The following is a 25,094-nucleotide window of genomic DNA, read 5'->3' as shown; positions in this document are numbered from 1 at the left end:
AAAAATGACCTCGGGAAGAAACTTGTTTTGGTTAAACGTGTGCGTTCAAAAGTTTTTAGTCGTAAGAGAACTCAGAATGGACAGTCTAGTTTGCTGTCCAATTTACCCTGCACCGAGCTGAGGAGCAGTTAACCATAGTCCTCATAAATCCACTGGAGTTTAGAATGCTAACACAAAGAAAGCAGAAGGTGAGGGACATTTGGTTCAAGTAAACGGAAGTGCATATATAGACTAGATGAACAATAATCCCTTACATGCCAACAACCCCCTCAAAGGGATCCTCATGCCCTCATTCATGTCTGATTGAACATAGAAAATGTTCTATGGTTTCCATTGGTGCATCGCTGAGGACATTTACGTTAACTTCCCTCCACCACTGCATTTGGTAGTAGCTAGGCATGGTACATGAATTAAAGGCAATGGGAAGTAATTCAAGACCCCAAAAATGGACTATCAAAGACAAATAGAACCCAACCTTTGGTGCAAATACTTTTTTCTGACCCCATTTCAGATTTTTAAATTCTATTTTAGGACACATGAGTCCCAACATGAATACAGATAACTGATTCACTGAAAGACATTTAATGGTTCTCTATATAACCCTGATATGTAAATGTCAGTTGAGGTCCTACACAACTCTTTAGAGCAAGACTGCATACCACATGATTTGACTAAGTGTAGAACCCCACTGTCATTTTAAAACGGCACTCTCATTTCTTGTGTTCAGTCTACTCATTTCTGCTCACCATAAAAAGCACAACTAACAAGCCATTTGATCCTCTTCATCTTTCTAAAGGGCTTTTATTAAGGTTCTGAGAATAACATAGTGACACCAAAGTCCTCTTTGTACAGGTCCCAGGTCTTTGGTTTGTGTGGGTTGTCCAGCTCCTCCCTGGGTAGAAACAGCCTGTGGAGAGTTTGAAAGAGTTCACAGTCGGCAAAACAGAATATGAAAAGTTTTAATTAGGAGCTAAAGGAATGATTGCACCAGAAACATACTTGTTGTCTTCTATGAAGGAGGTATTGAACCAGAAGTAGAACGGAACATCTTCGTATCCTTTTGGAAGGCCCTGAGGGGAATGATCAAACCAAAAAGATAAAGTGAATCCCAGAACACTCCAGCTAAACACCAACGTACTACTTACTGTACATATGCCGTTTGAAGGTGTAACTACAAACACTCACTGCACTTGATTCAAACATGATCTTCACATCCCCTTCGACCACAGGCCCATTCTGTAGGCTGATGACTGCTGCGTTAGCACCCACATCTGGAAACAGCTAAAAAAAATAACACATTCAACCAATGAATCTGTATGACCTAATGACTGCATGCTGTGCCGAGTGTATGTGACTTACTGAACAGTTCTCCTGTTTGGCACACACACATTGAAATACCAGCTCTTTCTTCACAATTATCTTCACCTTGAGATCACTACCATCACCTTTACCCACACCTGGGAGAGAGGGGGAACAAGCAGATATACATAATACCATGGGAACAAGAGATATGTAAAGGATGTGTTGGGAGTGCCCTGCTGGTTAGCTGGGATCTACCTGCTATGGAGTGGATGCGGATGCTCTTGATCCGCAGGCTTTGAGGTGGAGGCAGCTGTCTATTGAACTTGGTCTTCATAATCTCATAGTAGCCCACATACCGGCTCTGTGGATTACACACACATACACAAACACAGCAGAGCTAAAACGACTTTACCCAGTGACTCAAAGTCCCAGATTTTATTGGGTAAAATGTTAATATAATGGCAATCTATTCAAACTATGTTACACTCTCAGGTCCTGTCTATGTGTTGCTTTCATCCTTTGTCTGCCATTGTTTATTTTTTCATACCACCACTAGAAGGCACCACTCATCCCTTTTTAAAATGTTACACAAATTCCTAAAATGGGGGAAAAAAGTTCTAAATAACTGCCTCTATTAAAAAGTAGTCTGTTAGTTTGGCCCCTGTGGGACTTGTTCTTACCTGAGAGGGAGTCTCCACTCCCTGAAATTTGGAGCTCCGACTCTTGTCTGTCCTCCTCTCACCAAAATACTCCAGACTGTCCTGGTGGACAGACAGAAAGCAATGTACGGTAGTGTTTGAAAATGTTTTGCTAATTTATTAACCCTTCCATGAACAAATGTCATACGTACCTGGGCGCTTTCAAACTGGTCGCTGTCAATAAACCAGGTGCACACCATGGTACCTGTGCGTCCTGTGGAAGAGAGCAGCAGCGGGTAAACTAAGAGTGAAAGTTACACACATTCAGCCAATGTACACTAAACTAATGTCTTTGTTCAACTCAAATGATAATGAAACAGGTCAGGATCTTTGGCATCACCTTTCCCTCCTTTACAGTGAATAGCGATGATGTTTTTGGGATCAGCGGACATCCACTCCCTCACGTTTGCTGTGTACTTCAGCATGTCCCTGAGACACATAGTAGAACACACAATGATGAAGACATTGAGATAATCTGGCAAACTACTGTGCAACACATACAGTAATGGTAGTTAGTTATACATCATGTTTCTGTATGTTCATAATACTTTTTAGAAATATTACACACACCTAGAAAAAAACTGTGCAAACACGCTAGATAAGAAACTTTGTTGACAGCACACTGGGAAATGTAGGTGTAATTTGCAGGCATTATGGTTGTATCAATAATGTCAACCTAATGCATCAAAATTACTAGAATAACAAAAGGTGTGTAGCTGTAATCCAAAGTGATTCAGTATAATCACAAGCAAAAGGGGAAGGTGAAACAAAACAGAAAATGTTACTCACTCCAATGAGGGGACGTTATGGTCATCAATAAACACCCGTTCAACCTTGTAGTGGAAAAACTGGGGGTCGTAGCCTTTCTCACCTGGAAACAAAAGACAACGTTAACATGGTTTCTGTGGTTCTACATAAAAAGGAATGCAGTGCACGTGACAAGGGCAGGTGCCAACTTACTGCAGAGGTTGTAAACTTTATAGTGGTCTTCATGTTTAGTGTCCAGAAATCTCGCCACTTCCTGCACAGCAAGACAGCAAGAATAGGTTAAAGCATCTGTGGATTTGTGTGTGTACTTTATGTTATGAGTTCCTTATAATGATGGTGCATATTAATAGATTTGTTTTAAAAATTAGTAGGCATATTTAGGCTAAAACCATCAAAAGTTAGTAATGCATGTACCCTGGTTGTGTCAGACTTACCCTGATTGGATTCCTGTAGAATGACTGCTTCCCGGAGGATGGGAAAGACATGGCGATGACACGGTCTACAGAAGATGTAAACAAATGGTCCACTTCTTAAAAGGGTCTCATTTTTAGTCATTTACATTTAAATCATGTATATTCTGACATGCCTTTATGGTGGGTGTTTTGCATTACACAGCATGTAACAACTACCTGTGACATAGGTAAGGTCAAGATCAAACCCATCCTTCTGATAACGCCGCTTGTTCTCAGAAACCTGAGAAAATGAGCTGGTCAGTGATTACAGGAAGTAGTAGACATCTTCTCTCTTGATGCCAACCCTAATTCTACAAATCTGTATTCCTCCAGGAGACCCCCGAGGACTTTGGTTAGTCAAAGTTTTCAAAGCAGCCATGGTGATGAGCTTACCATCCTCCTGGTGACCTTCTCCAGCTCTTTCCTCTGAGCTGCAAGTCGGAAAACTCTCACCAGGATTATTATTCTCAGGAAACGGAGAAATGTCACCACTCTGATGAAAAGAAAAAAACATCTTAATGGCATTGGGTATAATGTAGTATTACAAAAGGTCTTTATAAAAAAAATATATAAAACAGTATTGTATTAAGCAGTAAGATATTTTTAAGAATATTTAAAATGCAAAGTGTTTTTGATGTTCCCTGTATTGACTGTGGATTGTTCAGTCTGGGTTAAACAGAACTGATTATTTAAATGAAACGTTTAGAAAGAAAAATTATGTATTTCACAATATCATTATGAAATAAATAAAATAATTCACTGAAGGAGTAGCATTTTTATTGCCTAAATCCTCGCATCATATTAATAAAAACAGAGCTCCCAAAGAACAAATAATCTTTGTTTTTTCAGTATTTAAAGGGTTCCCAAAATGTTAAAGTACTACTGTGATAATAGTGTTAAAGGCCCTGCACGCCCACACAGGTGTTTCAATTACTCTGGCTGGTTAGACTGCCAGGTGAAAGCTGGGAATTACGTGATGTCATTAAACTCTACGGAGCGAGGTTGTTTGGTCTATAAAATGTCAAAGGACAGTCGTTCATTGGTCCTTAAGTCCATAATCACGTCCTCAAAATGTCTTGGTTTCTCCATAACGCAAATATGTTCAGTTTACTGTCATAGAGAAGTGGAGAAACTAGAAAATATCCCCATTTAGAAAGCTGAAGTTGAAGAATTTGACATTTATTTACAAAATTATTTAAATGATTAATCAATTATCAAAACTGTTGCTGATAAATGTAATTGTTGACAACTAATCTTTGCAGCTCTAGAGAGGTGTAAACGGTCCCACATCACACATGCAACAAAACTAACAAGAGAGTGAGGGAGCTTCAATTGTTGATTAATACGCAGTCCTGAGAAGAGGTCTAATCAGGCAACATAAGTGAAAACTCCTGTGTGGGTGGACTATGAGTGTGTGAAGGCTAAGCTGAACAACAACTCGTGGATTATTATAACTTAAACCTTTATACCCAAATCGTCCTGGAAGCGTCCATGTACTTTTATGATTCTTTATTACTTTACACAGAGACCAAATGTCCAACACAACAGTTTGAGCAATTTCTAGTGATATTAAATGTCCGTTAGCTGGGGAAAGCAGGTACCTGGGGATGAGATTGGCTCCTGACAGGTCAGTGAAGGTGTAGATCATGGTCACCACCAGCGTGATAACCACAACACAGGCATCTATGATGTTCAGCTTGGAGCTGAAGTAAACTTTGAACCTAAAATGTGGTTAATTAAACCCAACATGAGAGAATGTCCATGATGTTGAAAAAAAACAGATAATGCAACTAATAGTATTTGCCTTAATCTAACATTACTGTAGCAGAAAGTATTTATTCATTGACACTGCTAGTACTCTGAGTCAGTATGTTTTCCAAGAAGTCCCATACATGCCATACATTTCCTGTCCAGCTTCCTCTCATAACTTCCGGTTTAACAGCTAATCACTTTTGGTTTCTGCTGACAGCGGACTCCGGGAATGTTTGTGCCACTATCAAATATGTCTGGTTCTTACATTCACCAGCAAGCTAAAGGTGTGGGTAAACTAGGACTGCATGTAAATATTGGGTACAGTTTACAATATTTTGCAATCTTTTACAGCAAAACCACAAACTATTGCCTGCATGAACCCCCATTGTCAGCAAATAATCACCGGTAATCTTCACAAAGGTAAGATTTAAAAGTGGCTGTACTACTACACAACTGCATGCAAGGCCTTCCTCTCTCACTCACCCTTCCACATAGACCCGCAAGAGAACGTCAGCAAGAAAGAAGAAGGAGATAGTGAGGGACACGGCCTCCAAGGCATCTCCAAGCTCTCTGCTCTTGGCTGGCAGGGACAAGTCCACAATGACCAGCACAAAGTCCACTAGGATCAATATCACTCCAAATATCCTGCAAGAAAAAGACAAATAAACTTGAGAATCATCAAACACTACCAGTCAATTAATGAACCATCATTGTCTTCCAAAATAGTTTGCAAAACCCACTCACCGAAATCCAAAGGACATTACATAAGGTGCTATCTTCTCCCGGATATTGCTGCAAATGAGAAAAGAAAGTAATGGCTGCCAGTAAATATGCTTAATCTGAATAGAAGTGTTGCACACAAAACAGTTTGGAGTCCAAGATGTACAAACTTACTGATACATTGTGTCTGGTACCACACTCTCATTCTTTCCATCGTCAATCTCCACTTTAGCATCCTCCATCTTTGCAATGTTTCTAATAGAAGGATAGCAAGATAGATATCATAAATGATATAAGAGCTTCACAAAAAGCAGACAAAAAAAGACATTTCCCTCCAAAACAACACTACCACGTTCGCATGTTAAACAAAAACAGCAGTTAAAAAATTAACCATTGCTCACCCATTCACACCTGCATCGGACCCTGGACTGAAATACACAGAGGACATGATATATGTGTCTTCCTTCTTGCTTTGTTCTTAACGTGTAGTGTCTGCATTTAAAACAAGAGAATGAAAAGATTAGAAATCCCTTGTTGAGAATGTTACAATCTAAAAAAAAAAAAGAAAACTTTCACATGAATCCCTTTTTCGAATGAAAAACAAATCTTCCTGGGTGCAATAGTGCTTCCTAAAAGTTATCCTAGCAACCAGTGTTCACAGCATTCCCGTTTCCTGTCTTTGGTGCATAACAACAAAGAAGTAGTTAGCAAGGTGCTTAAGAAAGTATCTAGAATGCATTATAGGAAAAATTCAAACAACTAGCTGGATTTGACAACACAAACCATCCGCTTTTCAGCTCCTCTGGGCCAAGCACCTTCCCACAGTCTCTTCCTCTCCTTGGACTGTTGGTTTCCCCGTTTAAAACCAAACTAGCTAGCCTCAAAAACTCTCAGCGCCTGCTTACCGTTAGGACTGTCATTCGTGAAATTATACGGGAGTTTGCCTTGTGACTTCTTCTCGTGAGGACAAAGGAAGACGGTTCAAAGGTTAACCGGGTAGATTTTTTTATTTTTCATTCACTATTCCTCTTCGTTTTTTGCAAACGTAGGAGTTTCGGACTTCCTGGAGCTGCCCTTTCCCCCCCTCGCTACCCTTTACTCATCTTTCTTGTACTTCTCACGAAAACTGACTCTGTCTGTGAACAACTTTCCTGTACGAAGCTAGTATTCGCATTAAAATGTCAGCCACATAACTTCTACTGCCCTCTCCTCCTCTCTGACATCTGTTTTTAATTATTGCGCATTCTGAAAAAGCCATGTCCTCTTGCAAGGTATAATGATAATGGAAAAAAACTGACAGCAAAGTGCTTTTTTGTTGTAATTGTTTTTAACTAACGTGTGTAAATTATATTTTATTTAGTTAAATGCATGCCAAAATTATTTGGCAAAACCAAGGGACAGTGAATTAAAGGAAAAAAGATGCTGCAGACCAAGGTAGAACAATATAATAACAATACTGTTAAAAAAACATTTTTTAAATTGCCTAAAGTCATAGTTGACATGCGTTAGTCATTGATTTCTTTTTTGTAGATAACGTAGTAAAAATGTCGATTCGATATGTGTGTCATTCATAGACTGGAACAGTCTATCATGTCGTTTCCATAACAAAAATATAACCGTGTTGTTTTAAACACTGTTTTTTTTTACCACCGACTAAAAACTACTTGCACAAGAGGGAGCCATATCCACAGCACAGAGTGGATTTGTTGCTTTGTTTCAAACTATTGTGGATTTAATAGATACCTTGGGTCTTTTGGCTGTTGGTTGGATAAAATGATCAATTTGAAGACATGTTTAATCAACATCATTTCCCAAATCCCTTTTCCGTGTAGGCTCTTGAGCTAGCCTACTGCAAGGGTAACATCTGGATTGTTGTGCATTTGCACTCTCTTTGCACACAGTGATTATCTCTATTCTGTCATATCAGCAACTACTAAATGTATATAATAGTGTGAACTACGAATCTCTACTTTTTCTACTATCACTTTAGTATTTGAATTTTGAAGGGTAACCCTAACCCACAACTTAAGGGTCAAATCGATTTCTGTTTATTGCAGATACAATATATTTTGGGGGTATAATGAACATAAACCATTAATTTAAGGAAATAACAACACATTCAGAATGAAAAAACGGCCGGTACTTAGCCAGTACATCAAACCGGCTCAAGTTCATTGTTTGGCAAGCTTGTCGTGTCTGGATCCTCTCATGTGGACCATGCAGAACCAGCCCAGCCTATAAATAATATTGACTTCAGAGGAAAAGAACACCGCACCTGGCAAAAACAAGCAGACACATTGTGGAATGAAGGTAGGCTGGTGGTGAAGAGATTTTTAAGAAAGTTTGAAGAATTGTACTATCTGTTTAATTCTTTCATCTTAATTATTTTGTGTTTATAATTTCAGACTGATATCGCAGCAAGAAACTTCTTCCTAGGAACCATGCCTGTGTTGCTGTTGCTGGCTCTGGTGTGCCCAACTATGGCCTCTTCTACACCGGTGTCAGTATGTAGCTTATCCCACTCTTTGAAGGCTTCAAGATCTTATTATTGTATCATTGAAAATGTAAAACATATGGTTTAAAAAGCCCAAATCACAGTCAGGCTTTTAAATAACTGCCATTCCTAGAATGTCCAGAGTGAAAATATGTTTAAATGCCTAATGCGGGCGGCTATGTTTTTGCTGGCACCTCTCTGTGTACTTGCATAGTACAAATAGGTAGAAGTGAAATGTATAACTTTGGTTTTCCTCATTGAAGGCAGGGGAATCATGCGGTCCAGAGGTTGAAGCTCTCAAACTCAGCATAAGGAAACTGGAGAATAAACTTTTGATCGGGACATGGCAGGTTGAGCACTTGCAAATGCACAAATTCTTCCGGCCATTTCAACCTTCTTTAGAAACGGAAGTACCCCCCAGTGTTAACCAAAACAGCAGTGGGACATTGATGAAACTTCCACCAGCAGGCAGTTTGATTGTCCACGACAGAGGTAATAAAAGCTTACATCATGTTGTCTATTTTAAATTGAAATTAGGCCTACAGTTTGGGATGTGCAAATTACAGAGCCTACAATGCATGGAAGAATATTAGGAATATGCAACATGAAGAACGTATCGATTACAAGTTGTCATTGTAATCGATGTGTTCTTCATGTTGCAGACATGATGAAGAACACATCGATACCATTGATATGGTATTGCTATGGTTTGTGATATCAAGTGAAATGCTATGCACACTAAAACCGATATTTTTGAAAACTATAAGACATCCGACTTGTCACGTGACATCGGCTACAGAGCGACAGTTGACGGCTGTTTAGGCCGCCACATAGCTCTGTGCCACCGACTACGGTGCTCCACATGGTGCTCCTTCGGGTCAGCGTTAGTTGGTAGTTCAGTTCCCCCAGAATAGATGACTGTGCGCTGCTTACAGAGCACCACGTGCTGCTGGTGTCGTGGTGCTCAGTCAGGTTATAGTAGTTGGTGGTCTAGTTTCCCCGGAATAGCTGACTGCGAGCTGGGTAGAGCACCGCGAGCAGATGGTCGTGGTGCTTCGTTAGGTCAGCGGTAGTTGGTGCTAGTTACGCCAGAATCATAGGTGCTAGGTGAATCATAGGGCCCCATGGCTGGGTACAGACCACCGCGGGCTGCCACTCGTGGTGCTTTGTCAGGTCAGCGGTAGTTAGTTGTCTAGTTACCCCAGAATAGGTGACATTTCGGCGAAGATTATGTTTAAGTTTAAAGGCAAGAAAAAGTGAGTGTTTTGCGTAGAAGCAAAGTTTAGGTTTGCACCAAAATGACTAGTTAAGTTTAGGAAAAGATTGGTCTGTATTATAACCCACCCAAGGAACCCGCATTTCCCAGGTGAAAATCTTTTGTTTTTCCCGGGAAGCGAACTCTGCTCCCTGGTTTGTAAGTTCCCAGCCGCGTTCTTACAGCAGCAGGCAATAGTGCATGCACTATTGTGTGCTACGTGCTACATATGCATACGCTCAGCAGAAATACCTTGTGTGATATAAATTACAGTGCTTAACGTTTTGGACATATTCACGAGAACAGGCTGGCAATGGTAAAGATGATAATAAGCATTCTTTACGGCCTTTTTAATTCTATTTTCACAGACTGTTCGGAGCTGTTTGACAGACTGAGATCACCAAGCGGTTTCTACCGCATCAGACCCAAAATACACCAGGAGCCCTTTTTGGCCTACTGTGACATGAAGGATGGAGGAGGATGGACAGTGTTCCAGAAACGTCGGCATGGAAAAGTTGACTTCAACAGGTATTTGAGCAGAGAAAGCAGCCCACGTGAGCAAATCATAAGTCCTAAAATCATTGCAAAACCCAGCATCGCGTGACAGTGCAGGTGTTGATCGAGCTTACAGCTGTTTAGTGAAGTAAATGATCTGCCTAATTCTCTTTTTTAGAGACTGGGTGGACTACCGAGATGGATTTGGTGACTTCAAACTGTGGAATGATGAGTTCTGGTTGGGGAATGAGCACATGTATTCACTTCTTTCAGAAGGTCAGAAATGGTTAAATCAGTTTGGTTTTTAAAATATTCTTTTCTTAGAGTATGATAATTGTCTGGTTGGCTGGCTGCTTTTCTCTCTGTTGTCTTCATCTCTTTCCCCTGAAGGTAAGAACCTGGTGAAGATAGATCTAATGGACTGGGATGGCCAGAGAAGTTACGCATTTTATGAGAACTTCAGGATCACCAATGAGGCTGTAAGACAATTTTACAGTTCTGTTTCTGGGGTCTCAGAAGTCATTGTGATTTCTCAAGAAACATCACTTGCTCAAATGTCTATTTCAGAACAAGTACCGTCTCCAGTATGGGTTGTATAGTGGGCGAGCTGGAGATGCTCTGACTGGTGGTGGTGGGATGGTAGAGCAGTGGTCTGCTTGCCTCAGTGGAATGCAGTTCAGCACCAGGGATCAGGTTAGTCATCCATATCTTTTTACCATTATAAGATTTATGATGGTAAATAATTGAATTCAGTATGTGCAAATGACTGTGATGATGCTGGTCATTGACAGGACAATGACCGCTACCTTCAGGGAAGCTGTGCTCAGGAAAATAAGGCAGGTTGGTGGTTCAACAGGTAAGACCTTTCAAATAAGTTCATCTTTCTTCTGCTTGATTTTGCACAAACAACTTCTCTGGAAACACTGTTTTGAGTTTCTGTACTACTTTTTTTTTGGGACCATGGGAAGACTCATACTGGTCAAGCTAAGGACACAGTTCTTTCCAATATATTGCAAAGCAAAGATTAGTTTAGAACACAAATGATTTAAAGATACACAAAGGCTTAATCACTTCAATTTGTCTTTTGGGAAATGTAACATCCTAGACTAACCTTCCATCTACAGATGTCATGCAGCCAACCTAAATGGGAAGTTTTACCGCACAGGGAAGTACAAGGGCCAGCAGGACAATGGCGTGGTGTGGGGGACCTGGAAAGGCCTTTGGTATTCCCTTAGACACACAACTATGAAGGTGCGGCCTCTCGTTTTCTTGGACAGCATGGGCAGTGGAGCGGGGGAAGTTTAAAAACTCCAGGCCCACATTCCCGTGTGTGATTCAGAGTGAAAAGAATGCGGGCAAAGACTGATGTCATGTTTAAATTCTTTGTATTCAAATGTCTGCCTTTGCTTCATCATTTGAAACTAATATCTAATGTTGATAGTGCAGTATCTTCTTTTTTCCAGTAAGCCATGCTTTCTAAGTGTATATTACTCAAACAATAAAACAAACGGCCTCTTAGCCACAATGCCTCAATGACGTTCCTTTTTTACTGTCCTCAAACAATTCTCACAACTGCATATTGTTGCTCTACCTTGAGCATATTGCAAATAAAAAAAACATGAAACATGCTTTACATTGTTTATGTCACACATAGGAAATTGTCCCTCAACAGTAAACTAAAATAGTGTGTTTCTCACAACAGCAGTTTTTCTACAGTGGGTCTTCACAGCATGATAACAGCACATTCAGCAGTGTAGAACAAGACAAACCTGTCCTCTGTAGTGTTTTGAATGCTGTTATTGATATTAAACAGAGAAAGAAACCTATGGAGACATTATGAAGACAAACATACTGTATATTCATACATAGTATTATTAATGCATATCAAAATGTGAACTATTAAAACAATTTCAATTAAAAAAAAAACAATAGAAAAAAAATTCAAAAGAACTTTATCTATCTATCTACATATACATATATATATATATATATATATGTATGTATATCTACAGTATTTGTATATATATCTATATATTCTGAAAATAATAATGTTTTGCTCTCGTTATAAATAAGCAAACCTCATTTTCTATCGTACAATGCAATATTCACTGATGTGTGTATCTGTGTTAAGATTAAGTCACAGATCTAGCGGATAGGATTTAGGTCAGTAATAAATGCTAATAGTGTTAGCAGTTCCTGCTGTATAGTACTACAGACCTCTACTCCTCTTCCCCTACATATGCTGACAGGTCTAAGTCCAACATCCTCTGCTCTGCCTCACTCAGCCTGTAGGGTGAGCCCCCACTGCTGCTGCAGCCTCCAGACACTGGCAGAGAGTGGCAGAGACTTTTCCTCTGTTCCAGGTGCGACACACTAAAGGTGGAGCTTCGCTGACGCCCTTTGACCCCGGAGCACGACTGAGCCTCCTTTAATTTCCGGGCCAGGATGTTCCTCTGAATAGGCGATGGGCCGCGACGGTTCCAGTTCTGCTCAGCTCGCTGTGTGCGATCCACACTCAGGCTGGCAGGCCCCGTGGCTGGCCCCCCAATCCCTGAGATTCCCTCAACACCTCCTGTCTCATCACTCCTTTGCCTGTCCCCAGTGTCACTGAGGTTTGCTTTAGCATGTTTCTCAGATGCTGACATGCTGTTTGTGTTGGTTCCTGTGTGTTTGAGTTCATTGTTGGGAGAAGGAGCAGCTTTCTCTATCCAAGGCTTCCTCCGGTCATTTCTCTGTGGTCTGGATATAGCCCACTCTGGGAACCCATATTCTGGAATGGGGTAAGAGCTGTATGGCTGCCTCTCCCGTCCTGCTTTATTCCAACAACTTCCTTCAGGAAGGGTCCGAGATCCCACCTGGAATGGACAATGTATGATCTTTGTTAATAGAAAAGGCTTGAACATAATGACTACACAGAACGAATAAATAGAGATGGATAGGTGACCTGGGTCATGCTCCTTTCTCTGAACTGTCTGGAGTGTACAGCGGATAGAGGCTGGGGTTTGGTGTCATTAAAACTGGAGGTCCTGCGGAAATTTGGATTCTTATGATAGGAGTTTTCCATCCCTGCATCTCCTCCTCCTCTGAAACCTGTTAACTTACTTCTCTCAACCATCTCCACCCAGTCAGCAGTGCGGTCAAGCCATTTTGAACTGCCCCCACTAGCATGAGCAGAGATAGAAGGACCTAAGACCAGCTCCACTCTGGGACTCAGCCTGTCCGGCGTGACCCTAGAAGTCTGCGCTGGAGGCTCTGCGATACTAAAATGATTGTGGTTAGCGTCGTCCTGGAGGCCCAAAGGGAGTGTGAGATGAGTGAATCCAGTTGGTGCAGGGATGGGGGAGTTTGTGGGGGAAGCTGATGTCTCCACCACAGTGTCATGAACTGGGCTTGAAGAGACATGGTACAGCAGTGTTGCCTCCTTTAACCCCTTCTTCTTCATTTCTTTCAACTGCTGCTGAGCCAATCGGTACCTGGAGGACAATTAAATTGGTATTTCTGAGATTGGGAAGTAAGTTCGACAAAAATGTTCTACGTGTGAAGAAAGAAAACAATATTCTAAACATACCCAAATATTGGTGGCAACATCTTTTGACCTGTGGGGGACAGTCTTTCTGGGTCCTGTGAGAGAGGTATCACCAGGCTCTGTGAGAGAGGCTGAGGGCCCAGGAAAGGTCTGTCTTTCTGGTCTACACCCATGCCACCTGGGGGGCCGTGGCCGTCAGACAGGCTGGGTCTTTGGAGGCTGTGGCCGCAAATGGACGCCTCATCGGAAAGCTTGCGTCCTCCAGGGGAATGCATGGAGCCTCTGTGGACAGAGCTGCACTGAGGGGTCTTGCAAAGCTTTCTCCACAAAGTCACCACAACAGTAGCCAGAATCACAGCTAGGCAAAGGGAGATACCAGCCACCACAACCATGTTACCAGCTATGGGCACAACTCTCACAGCCACAGTGGGGAGGGATGGAGAGGGCAACACTGGGAAGAAAGGGAGACACTTAACTTACTATGTGAGGTATGCTCCACAGGGCATCTAGTGTATTTTTTCTAAATTTTCTAGTCTAGAAATGTAATTAAGGGACAGAGACAGTAAAAAAAAGGAGATAAAATGAAGAGACTGACCGACACAGTCCTCCAGTGAGCAGAGAGACTGTTCCTTCACCATGCCGGTGCACTGCATCCCTCCCACACCTGAGGGCAGCAAACACTCACGCACTCGTTCCCTCACCCCCTCTCCACAGCTGACACTGCACACACTCCACGGCAGCCACGGGCCCCATGACTCTGCAGAAAAACAGATTGGCAAAAAATGTTGAATTGCAGATACATTAGTAAGTGTACAAGCATTAGTTCTGTGTTGTTAATATCAATTTCATGCAGCGCTGGGATCATTTCAAGGGACATAAAAAGCCAGTAGAGGTTTTAACAAACTGGACCTCACTACATGGAGCTGAAGACCGCCCAACCATATCTATAGGCTCAACCATCATATCACATGACATCACCCAGCATGATTTATCCCCAAAATAGACAAAGCGAGGACACAGCAATACAAGCAACTTTCTATAATGACGATGTGACAATTCATTGGATATTTATTTAAAGTGGCCTTAAATTTAGTGGGACAGCCTGTGTTGAACATTATAATTTCTTTGGAATGACTCTTTTGTGTATCTGTTTACTGTGCTGAGGTTGACATGTCAGTATGACGCCTATTTTATTTATTTACTTGATATTTCGCATTGGCATTGATTTTATGGTTTGATATGATCATGCTAAGTTCGCACACAGATTTTTATATCTTACTATAACTATTCCTATATAGTAGCTCAATATCTCACTGCACGGGTAATGTGTGATCTTGTCGACATAGGTTACCCTCAACCTTAATGTAAAAACAAATAAGTTGACTATTTCGGTCTTGCATAATAATGTTAAAAATAAATAAAAGAATATTTGCATAATAATACACTTATGAAGTTGTCATCTGTTTGTATGATGCAATGTTCAATCTCAACAGGATATTGCTATTAATAAATATGGAATGACAATGAGCAAGCAGACACAATACCAGGAACCGAAAACCAAAGCAGCAAAGTGGAATTCATTCGTTTTAATTTAAACACACGTGTTTTTTCTACTGTGACAAGTGAAAATGTCTTCTTGAAAAAGGCTTCTTGACTACTCCATAATGGACCCATTCCTTAAAGGTGCTCTAAGCGATGTTGGGTGACGGCCCTTCGTATTTTCAAACAAACCAGACTAGCTTGCCCCTTCCTCATCTCGTCCCTCCGCCTCCCACCCGTGCTTAAGCACACTAACCCCCCCCCCCACCCCCAACTCCGTCTTGTCAGTTATTGGCTGGAATGCTGTTTGTGCATGTTTGGTGGTGCAGCTTGGCACAGATTATATTGTTGCCATTTGTAGACCCTGGGCTGTCTCCAAAGACACAGTTTTTTTTACAGTCTATTCTCGGGACAGACAGCTTGCAGATAGAGAAGAGATGTTTGCTGTATATGACAAAAAAAGTTGAAATATGCGTGACATCTTACCTACACTCCTGTGAACCACCAAACAGGTCTGTGCTGGACTAGGGGAGCGACTGAAGTTGAAAACGAAGCGAAAGCAGTACTTATTCCTTCCAGGGTAAAACACAGAACAGTTGAATTCTGTCTCATTCTCTCCCTGAGTCAGCCAGTTAAAGGCCAACAGAGGTGAAGAGGGCTCATCTGCTCCAAACTCCATCACTGCTGTTCCACCTGCTTCCATCCCAGAGGAAACAGCAACCCCTCTTCCAACAGCCACATCCTTATAAAGCATGACTTTGCCATTGATGTTAGCACAAGGTGGGGTTATCAGTTTAACAGTCATAGTCCCTTCACAAGCACTCCTGTAAACATGGGTGTTTTCCACCATCAGCTTATAGGAGAAGATACGGGACAGGTAGAGAGGTCCAGAGCTCTTCACATCCTGTGCCGAATGAGGAGACCGTAGAGCCACTCGTATAAAGTCTCTTTCTGTGAAGGGGAAAGCACAGGACAGCTCAACACTCTGGGAACGGAGGGGTTTGATTGGGTGTCGGGTGCGGGCTTGGACCTTGTCGATGCTGTTTCGCCCTATCTGGTTGTACTCCATGTAGCTGACTTCTAGGAAGAGAGCCGAGTCAATGCCGCTGGAACAAGCCTGAAAGTGTTCATTAGTGGATATCCCAACCTGGAGACAGAAGAAGAGAATATAAATCACTCTGATCACCATTCTGCAGCACAATAGACCAACTTATTGTATACAGTTTAAGATCTTATTTGTCTTGCCTGAAAAGATCCTGAGTGGTTTCCAGCCCTGTCCACAGCAATGTGAAAGGTGGGCCACTGCACCTGCAGTTCTGAACTCCACCACCAGGTAGTGCTTTCTGTGCTACTGTCGTGGGTGCCATTAGCACGAGAAAAAGCAGAGATGCTGGTCTGCCGCAGCAGAAACCGGAATGTTCCTGCATACAGGAAGCAAGTACAGTTGAACTCCACCCTACCGGCCGATTGGTTGTAGGGGAGAGTCCTTGTGAGAAGGGTGGTATTGGTTTCCGTATTGACCAGAGAGAGGCTTGTGTTGCTGATTGTGCTGCTGTTGGATCTAGTGCTGAATTCCACAAATACACTGGCGTTGCTAAGAGCAACGTGGAAGGAGGGCCAGATATTGAGCCCTGCAAAAGCTACAGGAAAGGATGTACAGAAGTCACAAAGGGTAAAGAGAAAGACTTATTTTACTATTGGTTAAATGCTTCTTGCACCCACATTTCTGACGTTTAATATGGGTGAAATATGGTCACACATAATTGAAATTGTTATTGATTTTTATATACAGTATGTGGTTTGTATATCTGTTTTTTTTTTCAGTTTTCTTGATGTGACTTTGCAAGCTGTCTGTTATGATACCCATAGGGTGTGTGTCTGGCTCAGTTTACTGCAGTGGTTCAATAACATGATATTTTCTAATATTGTAGCCACAAGTGATGGAATTTGCTCATTAAAACTGGAGTTTCAGCACATACTCTGTGGATCCAAATAAACAACTGATAAGCACCAGTAATAGTCAGCTACATATTTCACACAATAAATGAAGCATTTAGTAGTTAACTGCTGAGCAGTACCTCTGAGTAGCTTATTACAATATCAGTACCCAGGAGAACAGTACAAATGTTGTAGCACAGTAGCATATTATTTCCAGAGCTATTGTGCTGTGTAATGGGTAAATCCTGTTGTGTAAACCTCACATCCTCACAAAGCAGCGAGGGTGTGGGAAGAGGAAGAGGCTGACCCTCCATTACCTCCTTCATTCCTCTGGCCTTTCCTCCAAGGTGGTACATGTGCTTGCTTGACCAGATGAATGAAAAATAAATACTCTTTTAAAGACATAGTTATGTTATTAAGATGGTGTAGTGACACTTACAATATCCCATGAGCGCCAGCAGGAAGGGCAGCAGGGAGACAGCTTGTGGCATACCGATGTCCGTGCCTCTGTTTTCTCCTTCACCACATGACCGACCTCTTCCACCATCCCTGACCTCTACAAACCAGAGGTAAATTCACAAAATAAACCAAAGAAAAAACAAAGAATCCACAAAAAGACAGCAGACAATAACAAATTGTGCTTGTGGGTGTCATCAGACAGCAGAAGGCATGGAAGATGTAGTGGACTAATCTGACGTATGAAAAACAGGAAGGCCAGAGTATGGAGCTGTGACCAGATGCCTGGATTTACAGAGACGTCTTCCTCTTCCTTTCATCCTCACAATGGGTATTTAGAGCACACAAGTTGCCCGAAACAAATATTTATAAGGCAGGGCCAACGTGTTGTTTGGTTGCTTGCAAAGGTTTTCACTGATTATTGTTCTACTGTTTCCTTAGACACACAATAGACTCTTGCACAGACTTTACTAAGACTTAGGCCTACATTTTACACTCCTATTCCAATTTGGACTATGGGGTATCCTTCTGGATTAATTACATAAGGTTCCAATTAATAAAATCAATACATTAGGCTACTTAATGCACTGTAACTAGAACAAAATGATTGCCTAACATGTATTCTAAGGTGAAGAGTTTAATAAATTCAACTCCCAACCAAGTACGTTACCTAGCCTCTCCTCAAATAGTCAACAGGAAGGCTGAATAGGCTATATGTCAGAATATGTCGCGTTTGAAATATTTTCTATCATGAAACACCTCTCAAGTATGAACGTATAAACCTAGCTTTTGGTAACTAACGTAACGTTAGTTCTTAGACCTGAAGTTTAACCCTCATGTCATCAAATTGACCCATTTTCACTTAATTTCTTTTGTCACAAAAAATGGGGCGTCGAAATAAGGGCTGAAAATGTCCACATTCAAAATATTTTAATTGGAAAAAGCACCCGCAACAGTAAAAAAAAGTGACAAAATTGTGGGAAAAGCGATGATAATTTAGAAAAAAAAAATGTTATGGTTGACGGGAAGACAACACAAAGGTTAGCATGCCTTTCGCACATGTATTGGTCTACCCGTCATTGTTTTTTGGTGGAAAGTAAAGCTGTTGTACTCACATTTCTTGACTCAGAACAGCATTATCCCACTCCAATTTTCCAACACTGCAAACGGCATTAGCGTTCCCTCCATGTGCTGGTAATACATTGCTTCTGGTTGATGAACTGAAGATTTTTTAGCGAGAGTCGGCGGAACGAGCATCACTGACCCAGCCGAGTTGTCCGAAGGCGCGCGACCGTGTTTAGAGCGCGCGAGAGAGATCCGCTGACACTTCACGGTCAGAAGCAGGGCGTATTGAATATTAGCCCTCACTGTTTGTTTCGTCCCTGAACAGCCACAGTAAAGACAACTTTGTAGTAGTGAATAAACCAATAGACTACGTTCTTTTAAAACTCAGGTAAGAGGCTGAATAGGCTATGTAATTAAGGAGCTGTTCTCAAATGTCATTGGATCCGTTTTGTAGATTTTGCTTTTATATTTCTGCATGGAAGCAACACTTTTCACTGGTTTGGAAGTGGATCTTATGCTAAATATTGTTTCTCAAGTAGCCTAGAAGTTCCCATTCAGCCCCTTCACATGCAGGTTCTTTTAAATACAAGATGATAAAGTGCATTATACAGAACAAAGCACAAATGGAACACTATCTACTTAAAAAGTGCACTATAGTGTATTAAAGGAATAAATCAATACACTGTTATCAGATTGAACAACAGGCCCCTGGATCAATTAACAGCTAAAGAAAGTGACTATGTATTTTTGAGACTTCACATATGGATGTATAATTAATTAATTCAAGAGGCAGTCACACATTCATCTTTTATGTAAATGTGTTGTTAAAAGATTAGATCTAAAAAGAAACTCATGATATAGTCATATGGAAATTCTAACAGGATAGCATTGTGTATCTCGGACCAGGAGGCAGGCTAACACAATTGTAAACAGCGGAACTATTCATCTCACGCAATCAGATTCCTCTGCTTTCCTATATATGAAATGACTGACAAGTCCCTCTTCTATTATCCATTGATGGAAGAACACATTACTGAGCTCTGAACAGGTCTAACTTAAAATGCACCATTGAGTAAATCTATCTCAGCATGCAAAAGCATGACCTATTTTGTCTAGGAAAACCTTTCCCAAAAGTTCAATGCCATGCATGAATCCCTAATTATTATGAACAGACCTGTACTCAAGACTCATTGAAAACAATTAGGTTTATCAACCATCATAAGTGAACCATATGGCTTGGTAATCTGATCAGTTGTAGAGTTCTGCAGACCTTTTTTTTTTAAATCCAGAGAGCCGGCCAAAACAGGAAGCTTCTCTGGAGAAGAAACACCCATTACTGCTCAGCTCAGTTCATGATGGGAACAAAGAAGTGTTCTACTCTGTGTGTAAGAAGCCCCTATTTTTATTTATTACAAATACAAGTACAGTGGCAAAACTCCCAGCAGAAAGTGTAAAGTTTAGACATGAAGCTACCAGTTGGGATTTATTAAAAACTGCTTATTATCACAAGCATATATTACTATCTCCATAGTCACTCTAAATATACATGTTATACTGTAAGAAGATATGCTAATGCCATTTCACACACAGTTGTTTTGAAAGCTTCACTGTGCAAATTTATAGGGTGCTCACTTTTTTTTTTTTTTAAACCTAACCTCTGCAATTAAGGGATTCATTGGCTGAATAATTACTTTTGGCAACATGCCCTACATTTAAATAGCTGTGAACAAAAGTGACAGCAGATCAGGCATGTTTTTTTTGTTGAATGTATTTTAAATGTTATTCAATGACTATTTAACTGGAGAATAGACAAATATCAAGGTCAAAGTCATTTAATTGTAGAGCGCATTGAAAATCAACCAGGTTTGTGCCAAAGTGCTGACACACATCATGAAAGATGATGTAGGGTTTTTAGATTCATTGAAACCTTGACACGTGGGCATATTCTTTGCCTCTGCAGATGATGAGATAGCATGACACGCTTCATGACAATCTACAAACACTACTTGTATATAAAAAATAAAAAATAAAAAAATAAAAAAGTTATGAGCTCTGCAACAAGAAGATGTGAAAAAATGTACACACTGTGTATTCCACTGATTAAATTTTCCCAAACCCATTTAATAATAAACGCTCATGATGATCACTCCATCAAGTAGAGCACATCTGGTCACACTAAATGTACAGTATTTACGCATTTATTTGATCAGTTTAAAGAAAAGCATCTCATTGATAAACTTTATAGACTGAGTCTAATTTTAGACCTAGACAGAAAATAGCTGGTAGTAAGTTAAGTGGATTGCAGAGATCTACCATTACTAGAACACCAACCTTTGACAAAAATCCTTACCAGACTGGGTAGGTACATTATTGCGCTTAAAGTACAGCAGGTACTACAAGTACCCCAGTAGGTACATGTAGTGGCAATGCATCAGTCTATCAGCATAGACAGTGCAGCCCAGTTTAACTTTTTTTCTATCTCAACAATAATGACTGTTAAGAGTTCAAAAGCGGTTTGCGTAGAATCTCAGACCCTCAACAGAGTCGTCTCTACACAGGTGGCCCATCTTCTCAGCCAGCAACAACCTGGAGATGAGGAGGGAATAGAAAAGAGGACATGACTGACCGAATCAATAAAGAACAATACAACAAGAACCAAAGACAACTGTAATTATTCTCCTCTTTAAACACTACTGGTTAGTAAAACAAACAGACTGTATTTATAAGTTAACTTACCGTTCTTTACACAGAAGAACAGAGAGACCCAAGAGCTTCGCAAACTCCTCTGCTGTCAAAGAGCCTTTGTCTAACACCTGTAGAAGAGGAAGATGATAAGACAAGACAGGGAATAAGATATAATAATAAGAATCCTCCAACCTAATTTGCAACGGTGACTTATTTCAATATTGGGAACGGTACATCTTACATTGTCCAGTGCTGAGGTTATCATTTCCTCTTCGCTGTGAGACTGCAGCTGGACCACCATCACACCGCTGTCAAACACACGCAGCCTGCAAAGAGGACAAGGTGGATGAAGAAAAGAGCGTGTGTGAGAGACAGATTTATGCTGAATGTTTTATGAAGCTGAAATAGGGAGTTAGGTAAAGAACAGCAACCAGTTTGGGGGTACTAGGTGTAGCATGGTTCTTTTGAAACTCTGGGAAGTGACAGGAAATGACAGTCGCAGAGGGGTGGACAATACCAACAACAGGAAGCTAGGCAGGAAGAGCCTGGCCTCTTTGTGCAGCAGCCACAAACCCCGTCCATTTTTCCTTTAATAAATACCCTGGTCTATACATAAGTGAATGCATGAAAGTGTGAACGGAAGCTAAACAATACAAAAAGGCAAACAAAAGTTAAACTCACCTCAGCGGAAGCTTCAGCGACTCAAACATCTTGCACGCGTTTACCAAATCTTCTGGAGATAAAAGCTGTGAAAAGATACAGGAACCTCAGTATCTGACACTTAAATTTGTGTGTTACATGCATGTATAGACGCAGTACTCAAGTACTGCATGAGGTATAAAAAAATCTTCAGTTGAGTGTGAGTATTACCTCCATCCCTCTAGCACGGTTGACGAGACAGTACACTTCAGTGAGAGCCATCATACCACCACGCTCCTGAGAGAGTAGGGAGTGGTAGAACCAGAGGAGGAGAAATACAGTCAGAAAGAGATAGAAATTAGTTTAATGTTAGCCTGTGTAGCATTAAAACACATGACACACACAAATGAAGCCCTACCTCTAGAGGAGCTTGTAGCATATCTCCCAGCTGCTTAGCCAGCTGCATATGGTAATGTGTGCCCGATCCATATGTATCCCTGGTAACAGGGTTAGCAATACCCATGCTCAGTAGGTAGGACTTAAATCGTATAGTCTATAAAGAAGAACATAACGGTCGATGAAAAAGCAAACTAGAAAAGCAAACTGCATGGGGTAGCCGCATCATGTATTAACCCTTTCAGTTGTGTGTATCATGGGGTGATACATGAGTGGGGTTAAAGAGTAGTACTTTGAGGCTTTTATGGTTAAAAAGGTAACTACTGGTGCATGTACAGTAATGGTTCTCTTGTTTCTGTGTTGGATTTTGCCGGTCAGTTTCTTCTCTCTCTTACCTCATCTTCTGTAATGTCTCCCTGCTTGTCTTTGATCTTGTTGGCTATAGACCTGGACAGCTCCACCATCTCTTTGGCCTGTTAGTTAGAGTAGATAATCCATATGATATCTATCATCATCACACAGGTTTGATATCCAGTACAGTAAAATGGACAAAATATAAGAGGACTTCAAAAAGGTCAATAATTATGTGACAAATCAACTGCTACAGGAAAATGTGAACAAAAACAAGGAAAACATTCTTTACCTTCACCATCAGTTTACTGAGATCCTCGAAGGCCTGAAAAAAGACCAAATGGGTGATAGTGTCATTAAATGGTCAAAATTAAAATGACAAACTGTATTATCAATAGGTTTGCAGTCAATTTCATCAAAATATGGCTTGATACAAAACACATTTGGCAGTCTTTAAGTATTTTTGCTTTACAGTACCTCAGAAATGTTTTTGTCTGTTTCTTTCCTCTTCTCCTCTATCTTTCTCTCAATGCCAACAATCCCCACAGCGCGTATTCTTCCTGCCTACATGACCACAAAGGAAAGAAAAACACATGTAGTGAAACACAGGCAATTTAAAAAATATATAATAATAAAAGTCCTCAAAGGACAAGGAAAGACAAACAGTGAGGTGGGAACACGATGTGGTTCACTTCTGTTACATACATTTATTTTAGTGACTTTGATTTATAGTGTTTATAAAAAACTAAAATAAAAAGTTTAAAATAATCTTATTTGGAGATGGGCTTTGTTTGGATTCCAATTGCGATTCTTCCTTTCGATTACGGTTCTTATTGTTTCTATGTAAGTGAAATGACAGACTTCAGTCCTGCTGGGGGATACTATATTTAAATCAGTGATGCCAATTTCTACCATTTGAGCAATAAGTGGCAGTATCATATCCAGTAGATACTCAGAGGAAGAAGTTCTGACTATTTTAACTGTCATGCCCCTTAAAGACAACACTGCCATCCTGTGGAACAACATTTTAATTGACAGGTGTGTCAACCCCATGTACAGTAAGTGGTGTGGTAACAAATCACAAAGTATCTTTTCAGCTTCTAACCTGAGAGCCGGTCCCTGGGGAGATGGGTTGTGAAACTGGTGTATTCTCCCATCTCCTCTGAGTCATTTCCTCGGTTAGCCTCCTGTAAAACTATAAGCATATGACACCATGTCATTTTCAGATAAATAATCAAACAGAGGGATAAGAGTATAAGAGGGACTACCTCAATCTGCCCGTGTTCTTTGAAGGACAGCTTGATGAAGGAGTACTTGCTGTGTTGGTAAGGACCCGGCTCCTTGTTGGCAGGTGCTGCATGCAGGTGGATAACTATTTTTGCACTACAGGATAAAAGATGCCAACAGTTAATTTACTTATTGTAAATTAGAAGTATTGTTGTTATCAACGGGGGGAAAAAAACCTAACTTAGGTTCCACCTTTTTGTTTTCCCCTGAGCTTTCAACTGCAGGGGGCTATGATACGCTCCCCAAAAACAACCACCAGTTATCAAGAGATCAAAGTTCCATACTTAATTCCCACAATGACAACTGAACAAACTCCATCTACTGATGAAGACAATGAGATGCAGTTCTAACAGCCATACAATTGGATTAAGTGGAGCTTGATTAATTGTTGTTTACAAAGTACATATTTAGGTCTAAAAACTAAAAATGTTGTTGTTGTTTGCAATATGGATATCCTACTTCTCATTTATGGTGTTAGAACCCATTACTCACCTCTTTCCTATTCCTGCAGCCTGCTCCTCAAAGAGGATGATCTGTGACAGGGGCATGGCTATGCAGCATTCCTACAGGTGAAAGAAGTCATAATGAGCGTCAGTACACAATACGTGAACAATAATTGCCCCAATACTCCCTCAATCATATGCTGTCTTACATGATTTTTAACGTCCCTCCAGATCAAACGATGGGTGCTTAACAAGACAACTCCAACGTCCAGCTTAGCCTGGTACAATGACAGACGTTATTATTTATTTTTTTTACATTTTATTAAACCATGTACCTGAACTTTATCAGTACCTCAAGTGCACAATCAAGATTATTTAAGTATAATATGCACCTATCTTTAGCTAGTTTCATTGTTGCATGTAAGTTTTAGCTGCTGTGTTGTGGTGACGGGCTACAAACGTAGCTAGCTATCAAGGGGGAAAACTATACCTTATCATCACCGTCATATAGTCTGACACCTCGTTGCTGGATCACTAAAGTTTCGTTTATTTCTAAGAGCCCATTTGACCACGAAAAACGGTCCATTTTTATTGTTACAACAGACAACTATTGCTCATTCTAATTCTACTCCGCAACCCAGACCTATTTTATGTTTACTTCCTCTACGCTGTCCTCAAATAGCCTGAAACTGTCTACAGAGAAACACTAAAAAAAAAGAACATACAAATTATATAACTTATATAGCCAATTGTATTTTTAATCATTTTGATATAAATAAACTCTTTTACATACATTTTTTACATAAACTGCTTGTAATTATATTATTTGCACA

General features: G+C 40.6%; 4 protein-coding genes across 6 annotated transcripts; 1 reads left to right on the top strand and 3 right to left on the bottom strand.

The window, feature by feature from the left end:
- Window positions 1-781: 781 nt before the first annotated feature.
- tpte (transmembrane phosphatase with tensin homology) lies at window positions 782-6,846 on the bottom strand. 2 transcript variants are annotated; one of them, XM_034891066.1, is made up of 19 exons: window positions 6,598-6,846; window positions 6,094-6,184; window positions 5,867-5,947; window positions 5,717-5,764; window positions 5,456-5,617; window positions 4,822-4,941; window positions 3,614-3,713; window positions 3,398-3,461; window positions 3,203-3,267; window positions 2,961-3,021; window positions 2,790-2,871; window positions 2,341-2,429; window positions 2,153-2,214; window positions 1,983-2,063; window positions 1,558-1,663; window positions 1,360-1,457; window positions 1,186-1,281; window positions 1,000-1,070; window positions 782-907 (listed from the first exon to the last, which is right to left on the bottom strand). In XM_034891066.1, the coding sequence occupies exons 2-19, from the start codon at window positions 6,138-6,140 to the stop codon at window positions 805-807; spliced, it is 1,536 nt and encodes a 511-aa protein (XP_034746957.1). In that variant the 5' UTR covers window positions 6,141-6,184; window positions 6,598-6,846; the 3' UTR covers window positions 782-804. The 2 variants fall into 2 exon arrangements, with proteins under 2 accessions (XP_034746957.1, XP_034746958.1); XM_034891067.1 differs by having other exon boundaries at window positions 6,476-6,779.
- A 1,015-nt stretch (window positions 6,847-7,861) lies between these two features.
- si:ch211-287a12.9 (fibrinogen-like protein 1) lies at window positions 7,862-11,459 on the top strand. Its single transcript, XM_034891070.1, has 8 exons — window positions 7,862-8,196; window positions 8,450-8,678; window positions 9,810-9,969; window positions 10,115-10,212; window positions 10,327-10,415; window positions 10,504-10,629; window positions 10,728-10,792; window positions 11,061-11,459. Exons 1-8 carry the CDS (start codon window positions 8,134-8,136, stop codon window positions 11,239-11,241), a joined length of 1,011 nt encoding a protein of 336 aa, XP_034746961.1. The 5' UTR covers window positions 7,862-8,133; the 3' UTR covers window positions 11,242-11,459.
- A 535-nt stretch (window positions 11,460-11,994) lies between these two features.
- LOC117956141 (thrombospondin type-1 domain-containing protein 1) lies at window positions 11,995-18,727 on the bottom strand. Of its 2 annotated transcripts, XM_034891061.1 has the most exons (8): window positions 18,511-18,727; window positions 17,379-17,495; window positions 16,247-16,641; window positions 15,488-16,148; window positions 14,058-14,219; window positions 13,505-13,913; window positions 12,881-13,409; window positions 12,156-12,791 (listed from the first exon to the last, which is right to left on the bottom strand). In XM_034891061.1, exons 2-8 carry the CDS (start codon window positions 17,428-17,430, stop codon window positions 12,156-12,158), a joined length of 2,844 nt encoding a protein of 947 aa, XP_034746952.1. In that variant the 5' UTR covers window positions 17,431-17,495; window positions 18,511-18,727. The 2 variants fall into 2 exon arrangements, with proteins under 2 accessions (XP_034746953.1, XP_034746952.1); XM_034891062.1 differs by lacking the exon at window positions 18,511-18,727 and having other exon boundaries at window positions 11,995-12,791; window positions 17,379-17,430.
- Window positions 18,728-20,218: 1,491 nt separating this feature from the next.
- vps36 (vacuolar protein sorting 36 homolog) lies at window positions 20,219-24,940 on the bottom strand. The gene is made up of 14 exons (XM_034891068.1): window positions 24,752-24,940; window positions 24,471-24,539; window positions 24,311-24,381; window positions 23,800-23,914; window positions 23,637-23,726; window positions 23,009-23,095; window positions 22,824-22,856; window positions 22,576-22,653; window positions 22,203-22,337; window positions 22,016-22,081; window positions 21,827-21,891; window positions 21,387-21,471; window positions 21,197-21,273; window positions 20,219-21,046 (listed from the first exon to the last, which is right to left on the bottom strand). Exons 1-14 carry the CDS (start codon window positions 24,845-24,847, stop codon window positions 20,965-20,967), a joined length of 1,149 nt encoding a protein of 382 aa, XP_034746959.1. The 5' UTR covers window positions 24,848-24,940; the 3' UTR covers window positions 20,219-20,964.
- Between the last annotated feature and the right edge of the window lie 154 nt (window positions 24,941-25,094).

This window comes from Etheostoma cragini, chromosome 13 (assembly GCF_013103735.1).
Source record: "Etheostoma cragini isolate CJK2018 chromosome 13, CSU_Ecrag_1.0, whole genome shotgun sequence".
Taxonomy (NCBI): domain Eukaryota; kingdom Metazoa; phylum Chordata; class Actinopteri; order Perciformes; family Percidae; genus Etheostoma; species Etheostoma cragini.
The sequence above is the reverse complement of the archived record's forward strand: the minus strand, read 5'-3'. Positions and strand labels throughout refer to the sequence as shown.

Excerpts from the sequence above, each read along its gene's own strand:
- tpte (XM_034891066.1), bottom strand. The coding sequence starts at position 6,140 with ATGTCCTCTGTGTATTTCAGTCCAGGGTCCGATGCAGGTGTGAATGG. Across the intron at positions 5,765-5,866 it reads GTACCAGACACAATGTATCA|CAATATCCGGGAGAAGATAG; the intron begins GTAAGTTTGTAC and ends TCTCATTTGCAG. Across the intron at positions 2,872-2,960 it reads TAAAGTTTACAACCTCTGCA|GTGAGAAAGGCTACGACCCC; the intron begins GTAAGTTGGCAC and ends TTTTGTTTCCAG.
- LOC117956141 (XM_034891061.1), bottom strand. The coding sequence starts at position 17,430 with ATGCCACAAGCTGTCTCCCTGCTGCCCTTCCTGCTGGCGCTCATGGGA. Across the intron at positions 14,220-15,487 it reads GGTGGTTCACAGGAGTGTAG|AGTCATGGGGCCCGTGGCTG; the intron begins GTAAGATGTCAC and ends GTTTTTCTGCAG. Across the intron at positions 13,914-14,057 it reads CTCACTGGAGGACTGTGTCG|TGTTGCCCTCTCCATCCCTC; the intron begins GTCAGTCTCTTC and ends CTTTCTTCCCAG.
- si:ch211-287a12.9 (XM_034891070.1), top strand. The coding sequence starts at position 8,134 with ATGCCTGTGTTGCTGTTGCTGGCTCTGGTGTGCCCAACTATGGCCTCT. Across the intron at positions 8,679-9,809 it reads TTTGATTGTCCACGACAGAG|ACTGTTCGGAGCTGTTTGAC; the intron begins GTAATAAAAGCT and ends CTATTTTCACAG. Across the intron at positions 10,630-10,727 it reads AGTTCAGCACCAGGGATCAG|GACAATGACCGCTACCTTCA; the intron begins GTTAGTCATCCA and ends GGTCATTGACAG.
- vps36 (XM_034891068.1), bottom strand. The coding sequence starts at position 24,847 with ATGGACCGTTTTTCGTGGTCAAATGGGCTCTTAGAAATAAACGAAACT. Across the intron at positions 24,540-24,751 it reads TATATGACGGTGATGATAAG|GCTAAGCTGGACGTTGGAGT; the intron begins GTATAGTTTTCC and ends TCATTGTACCAG. Across the intron at positions 21,274-21,386 it reads TAACCTCAGCACTGGACAAT|GTGTTAGACAAAGGCTCTTT; the intron begins GTAAGATGTACC and ends CCTCTTCTACAG.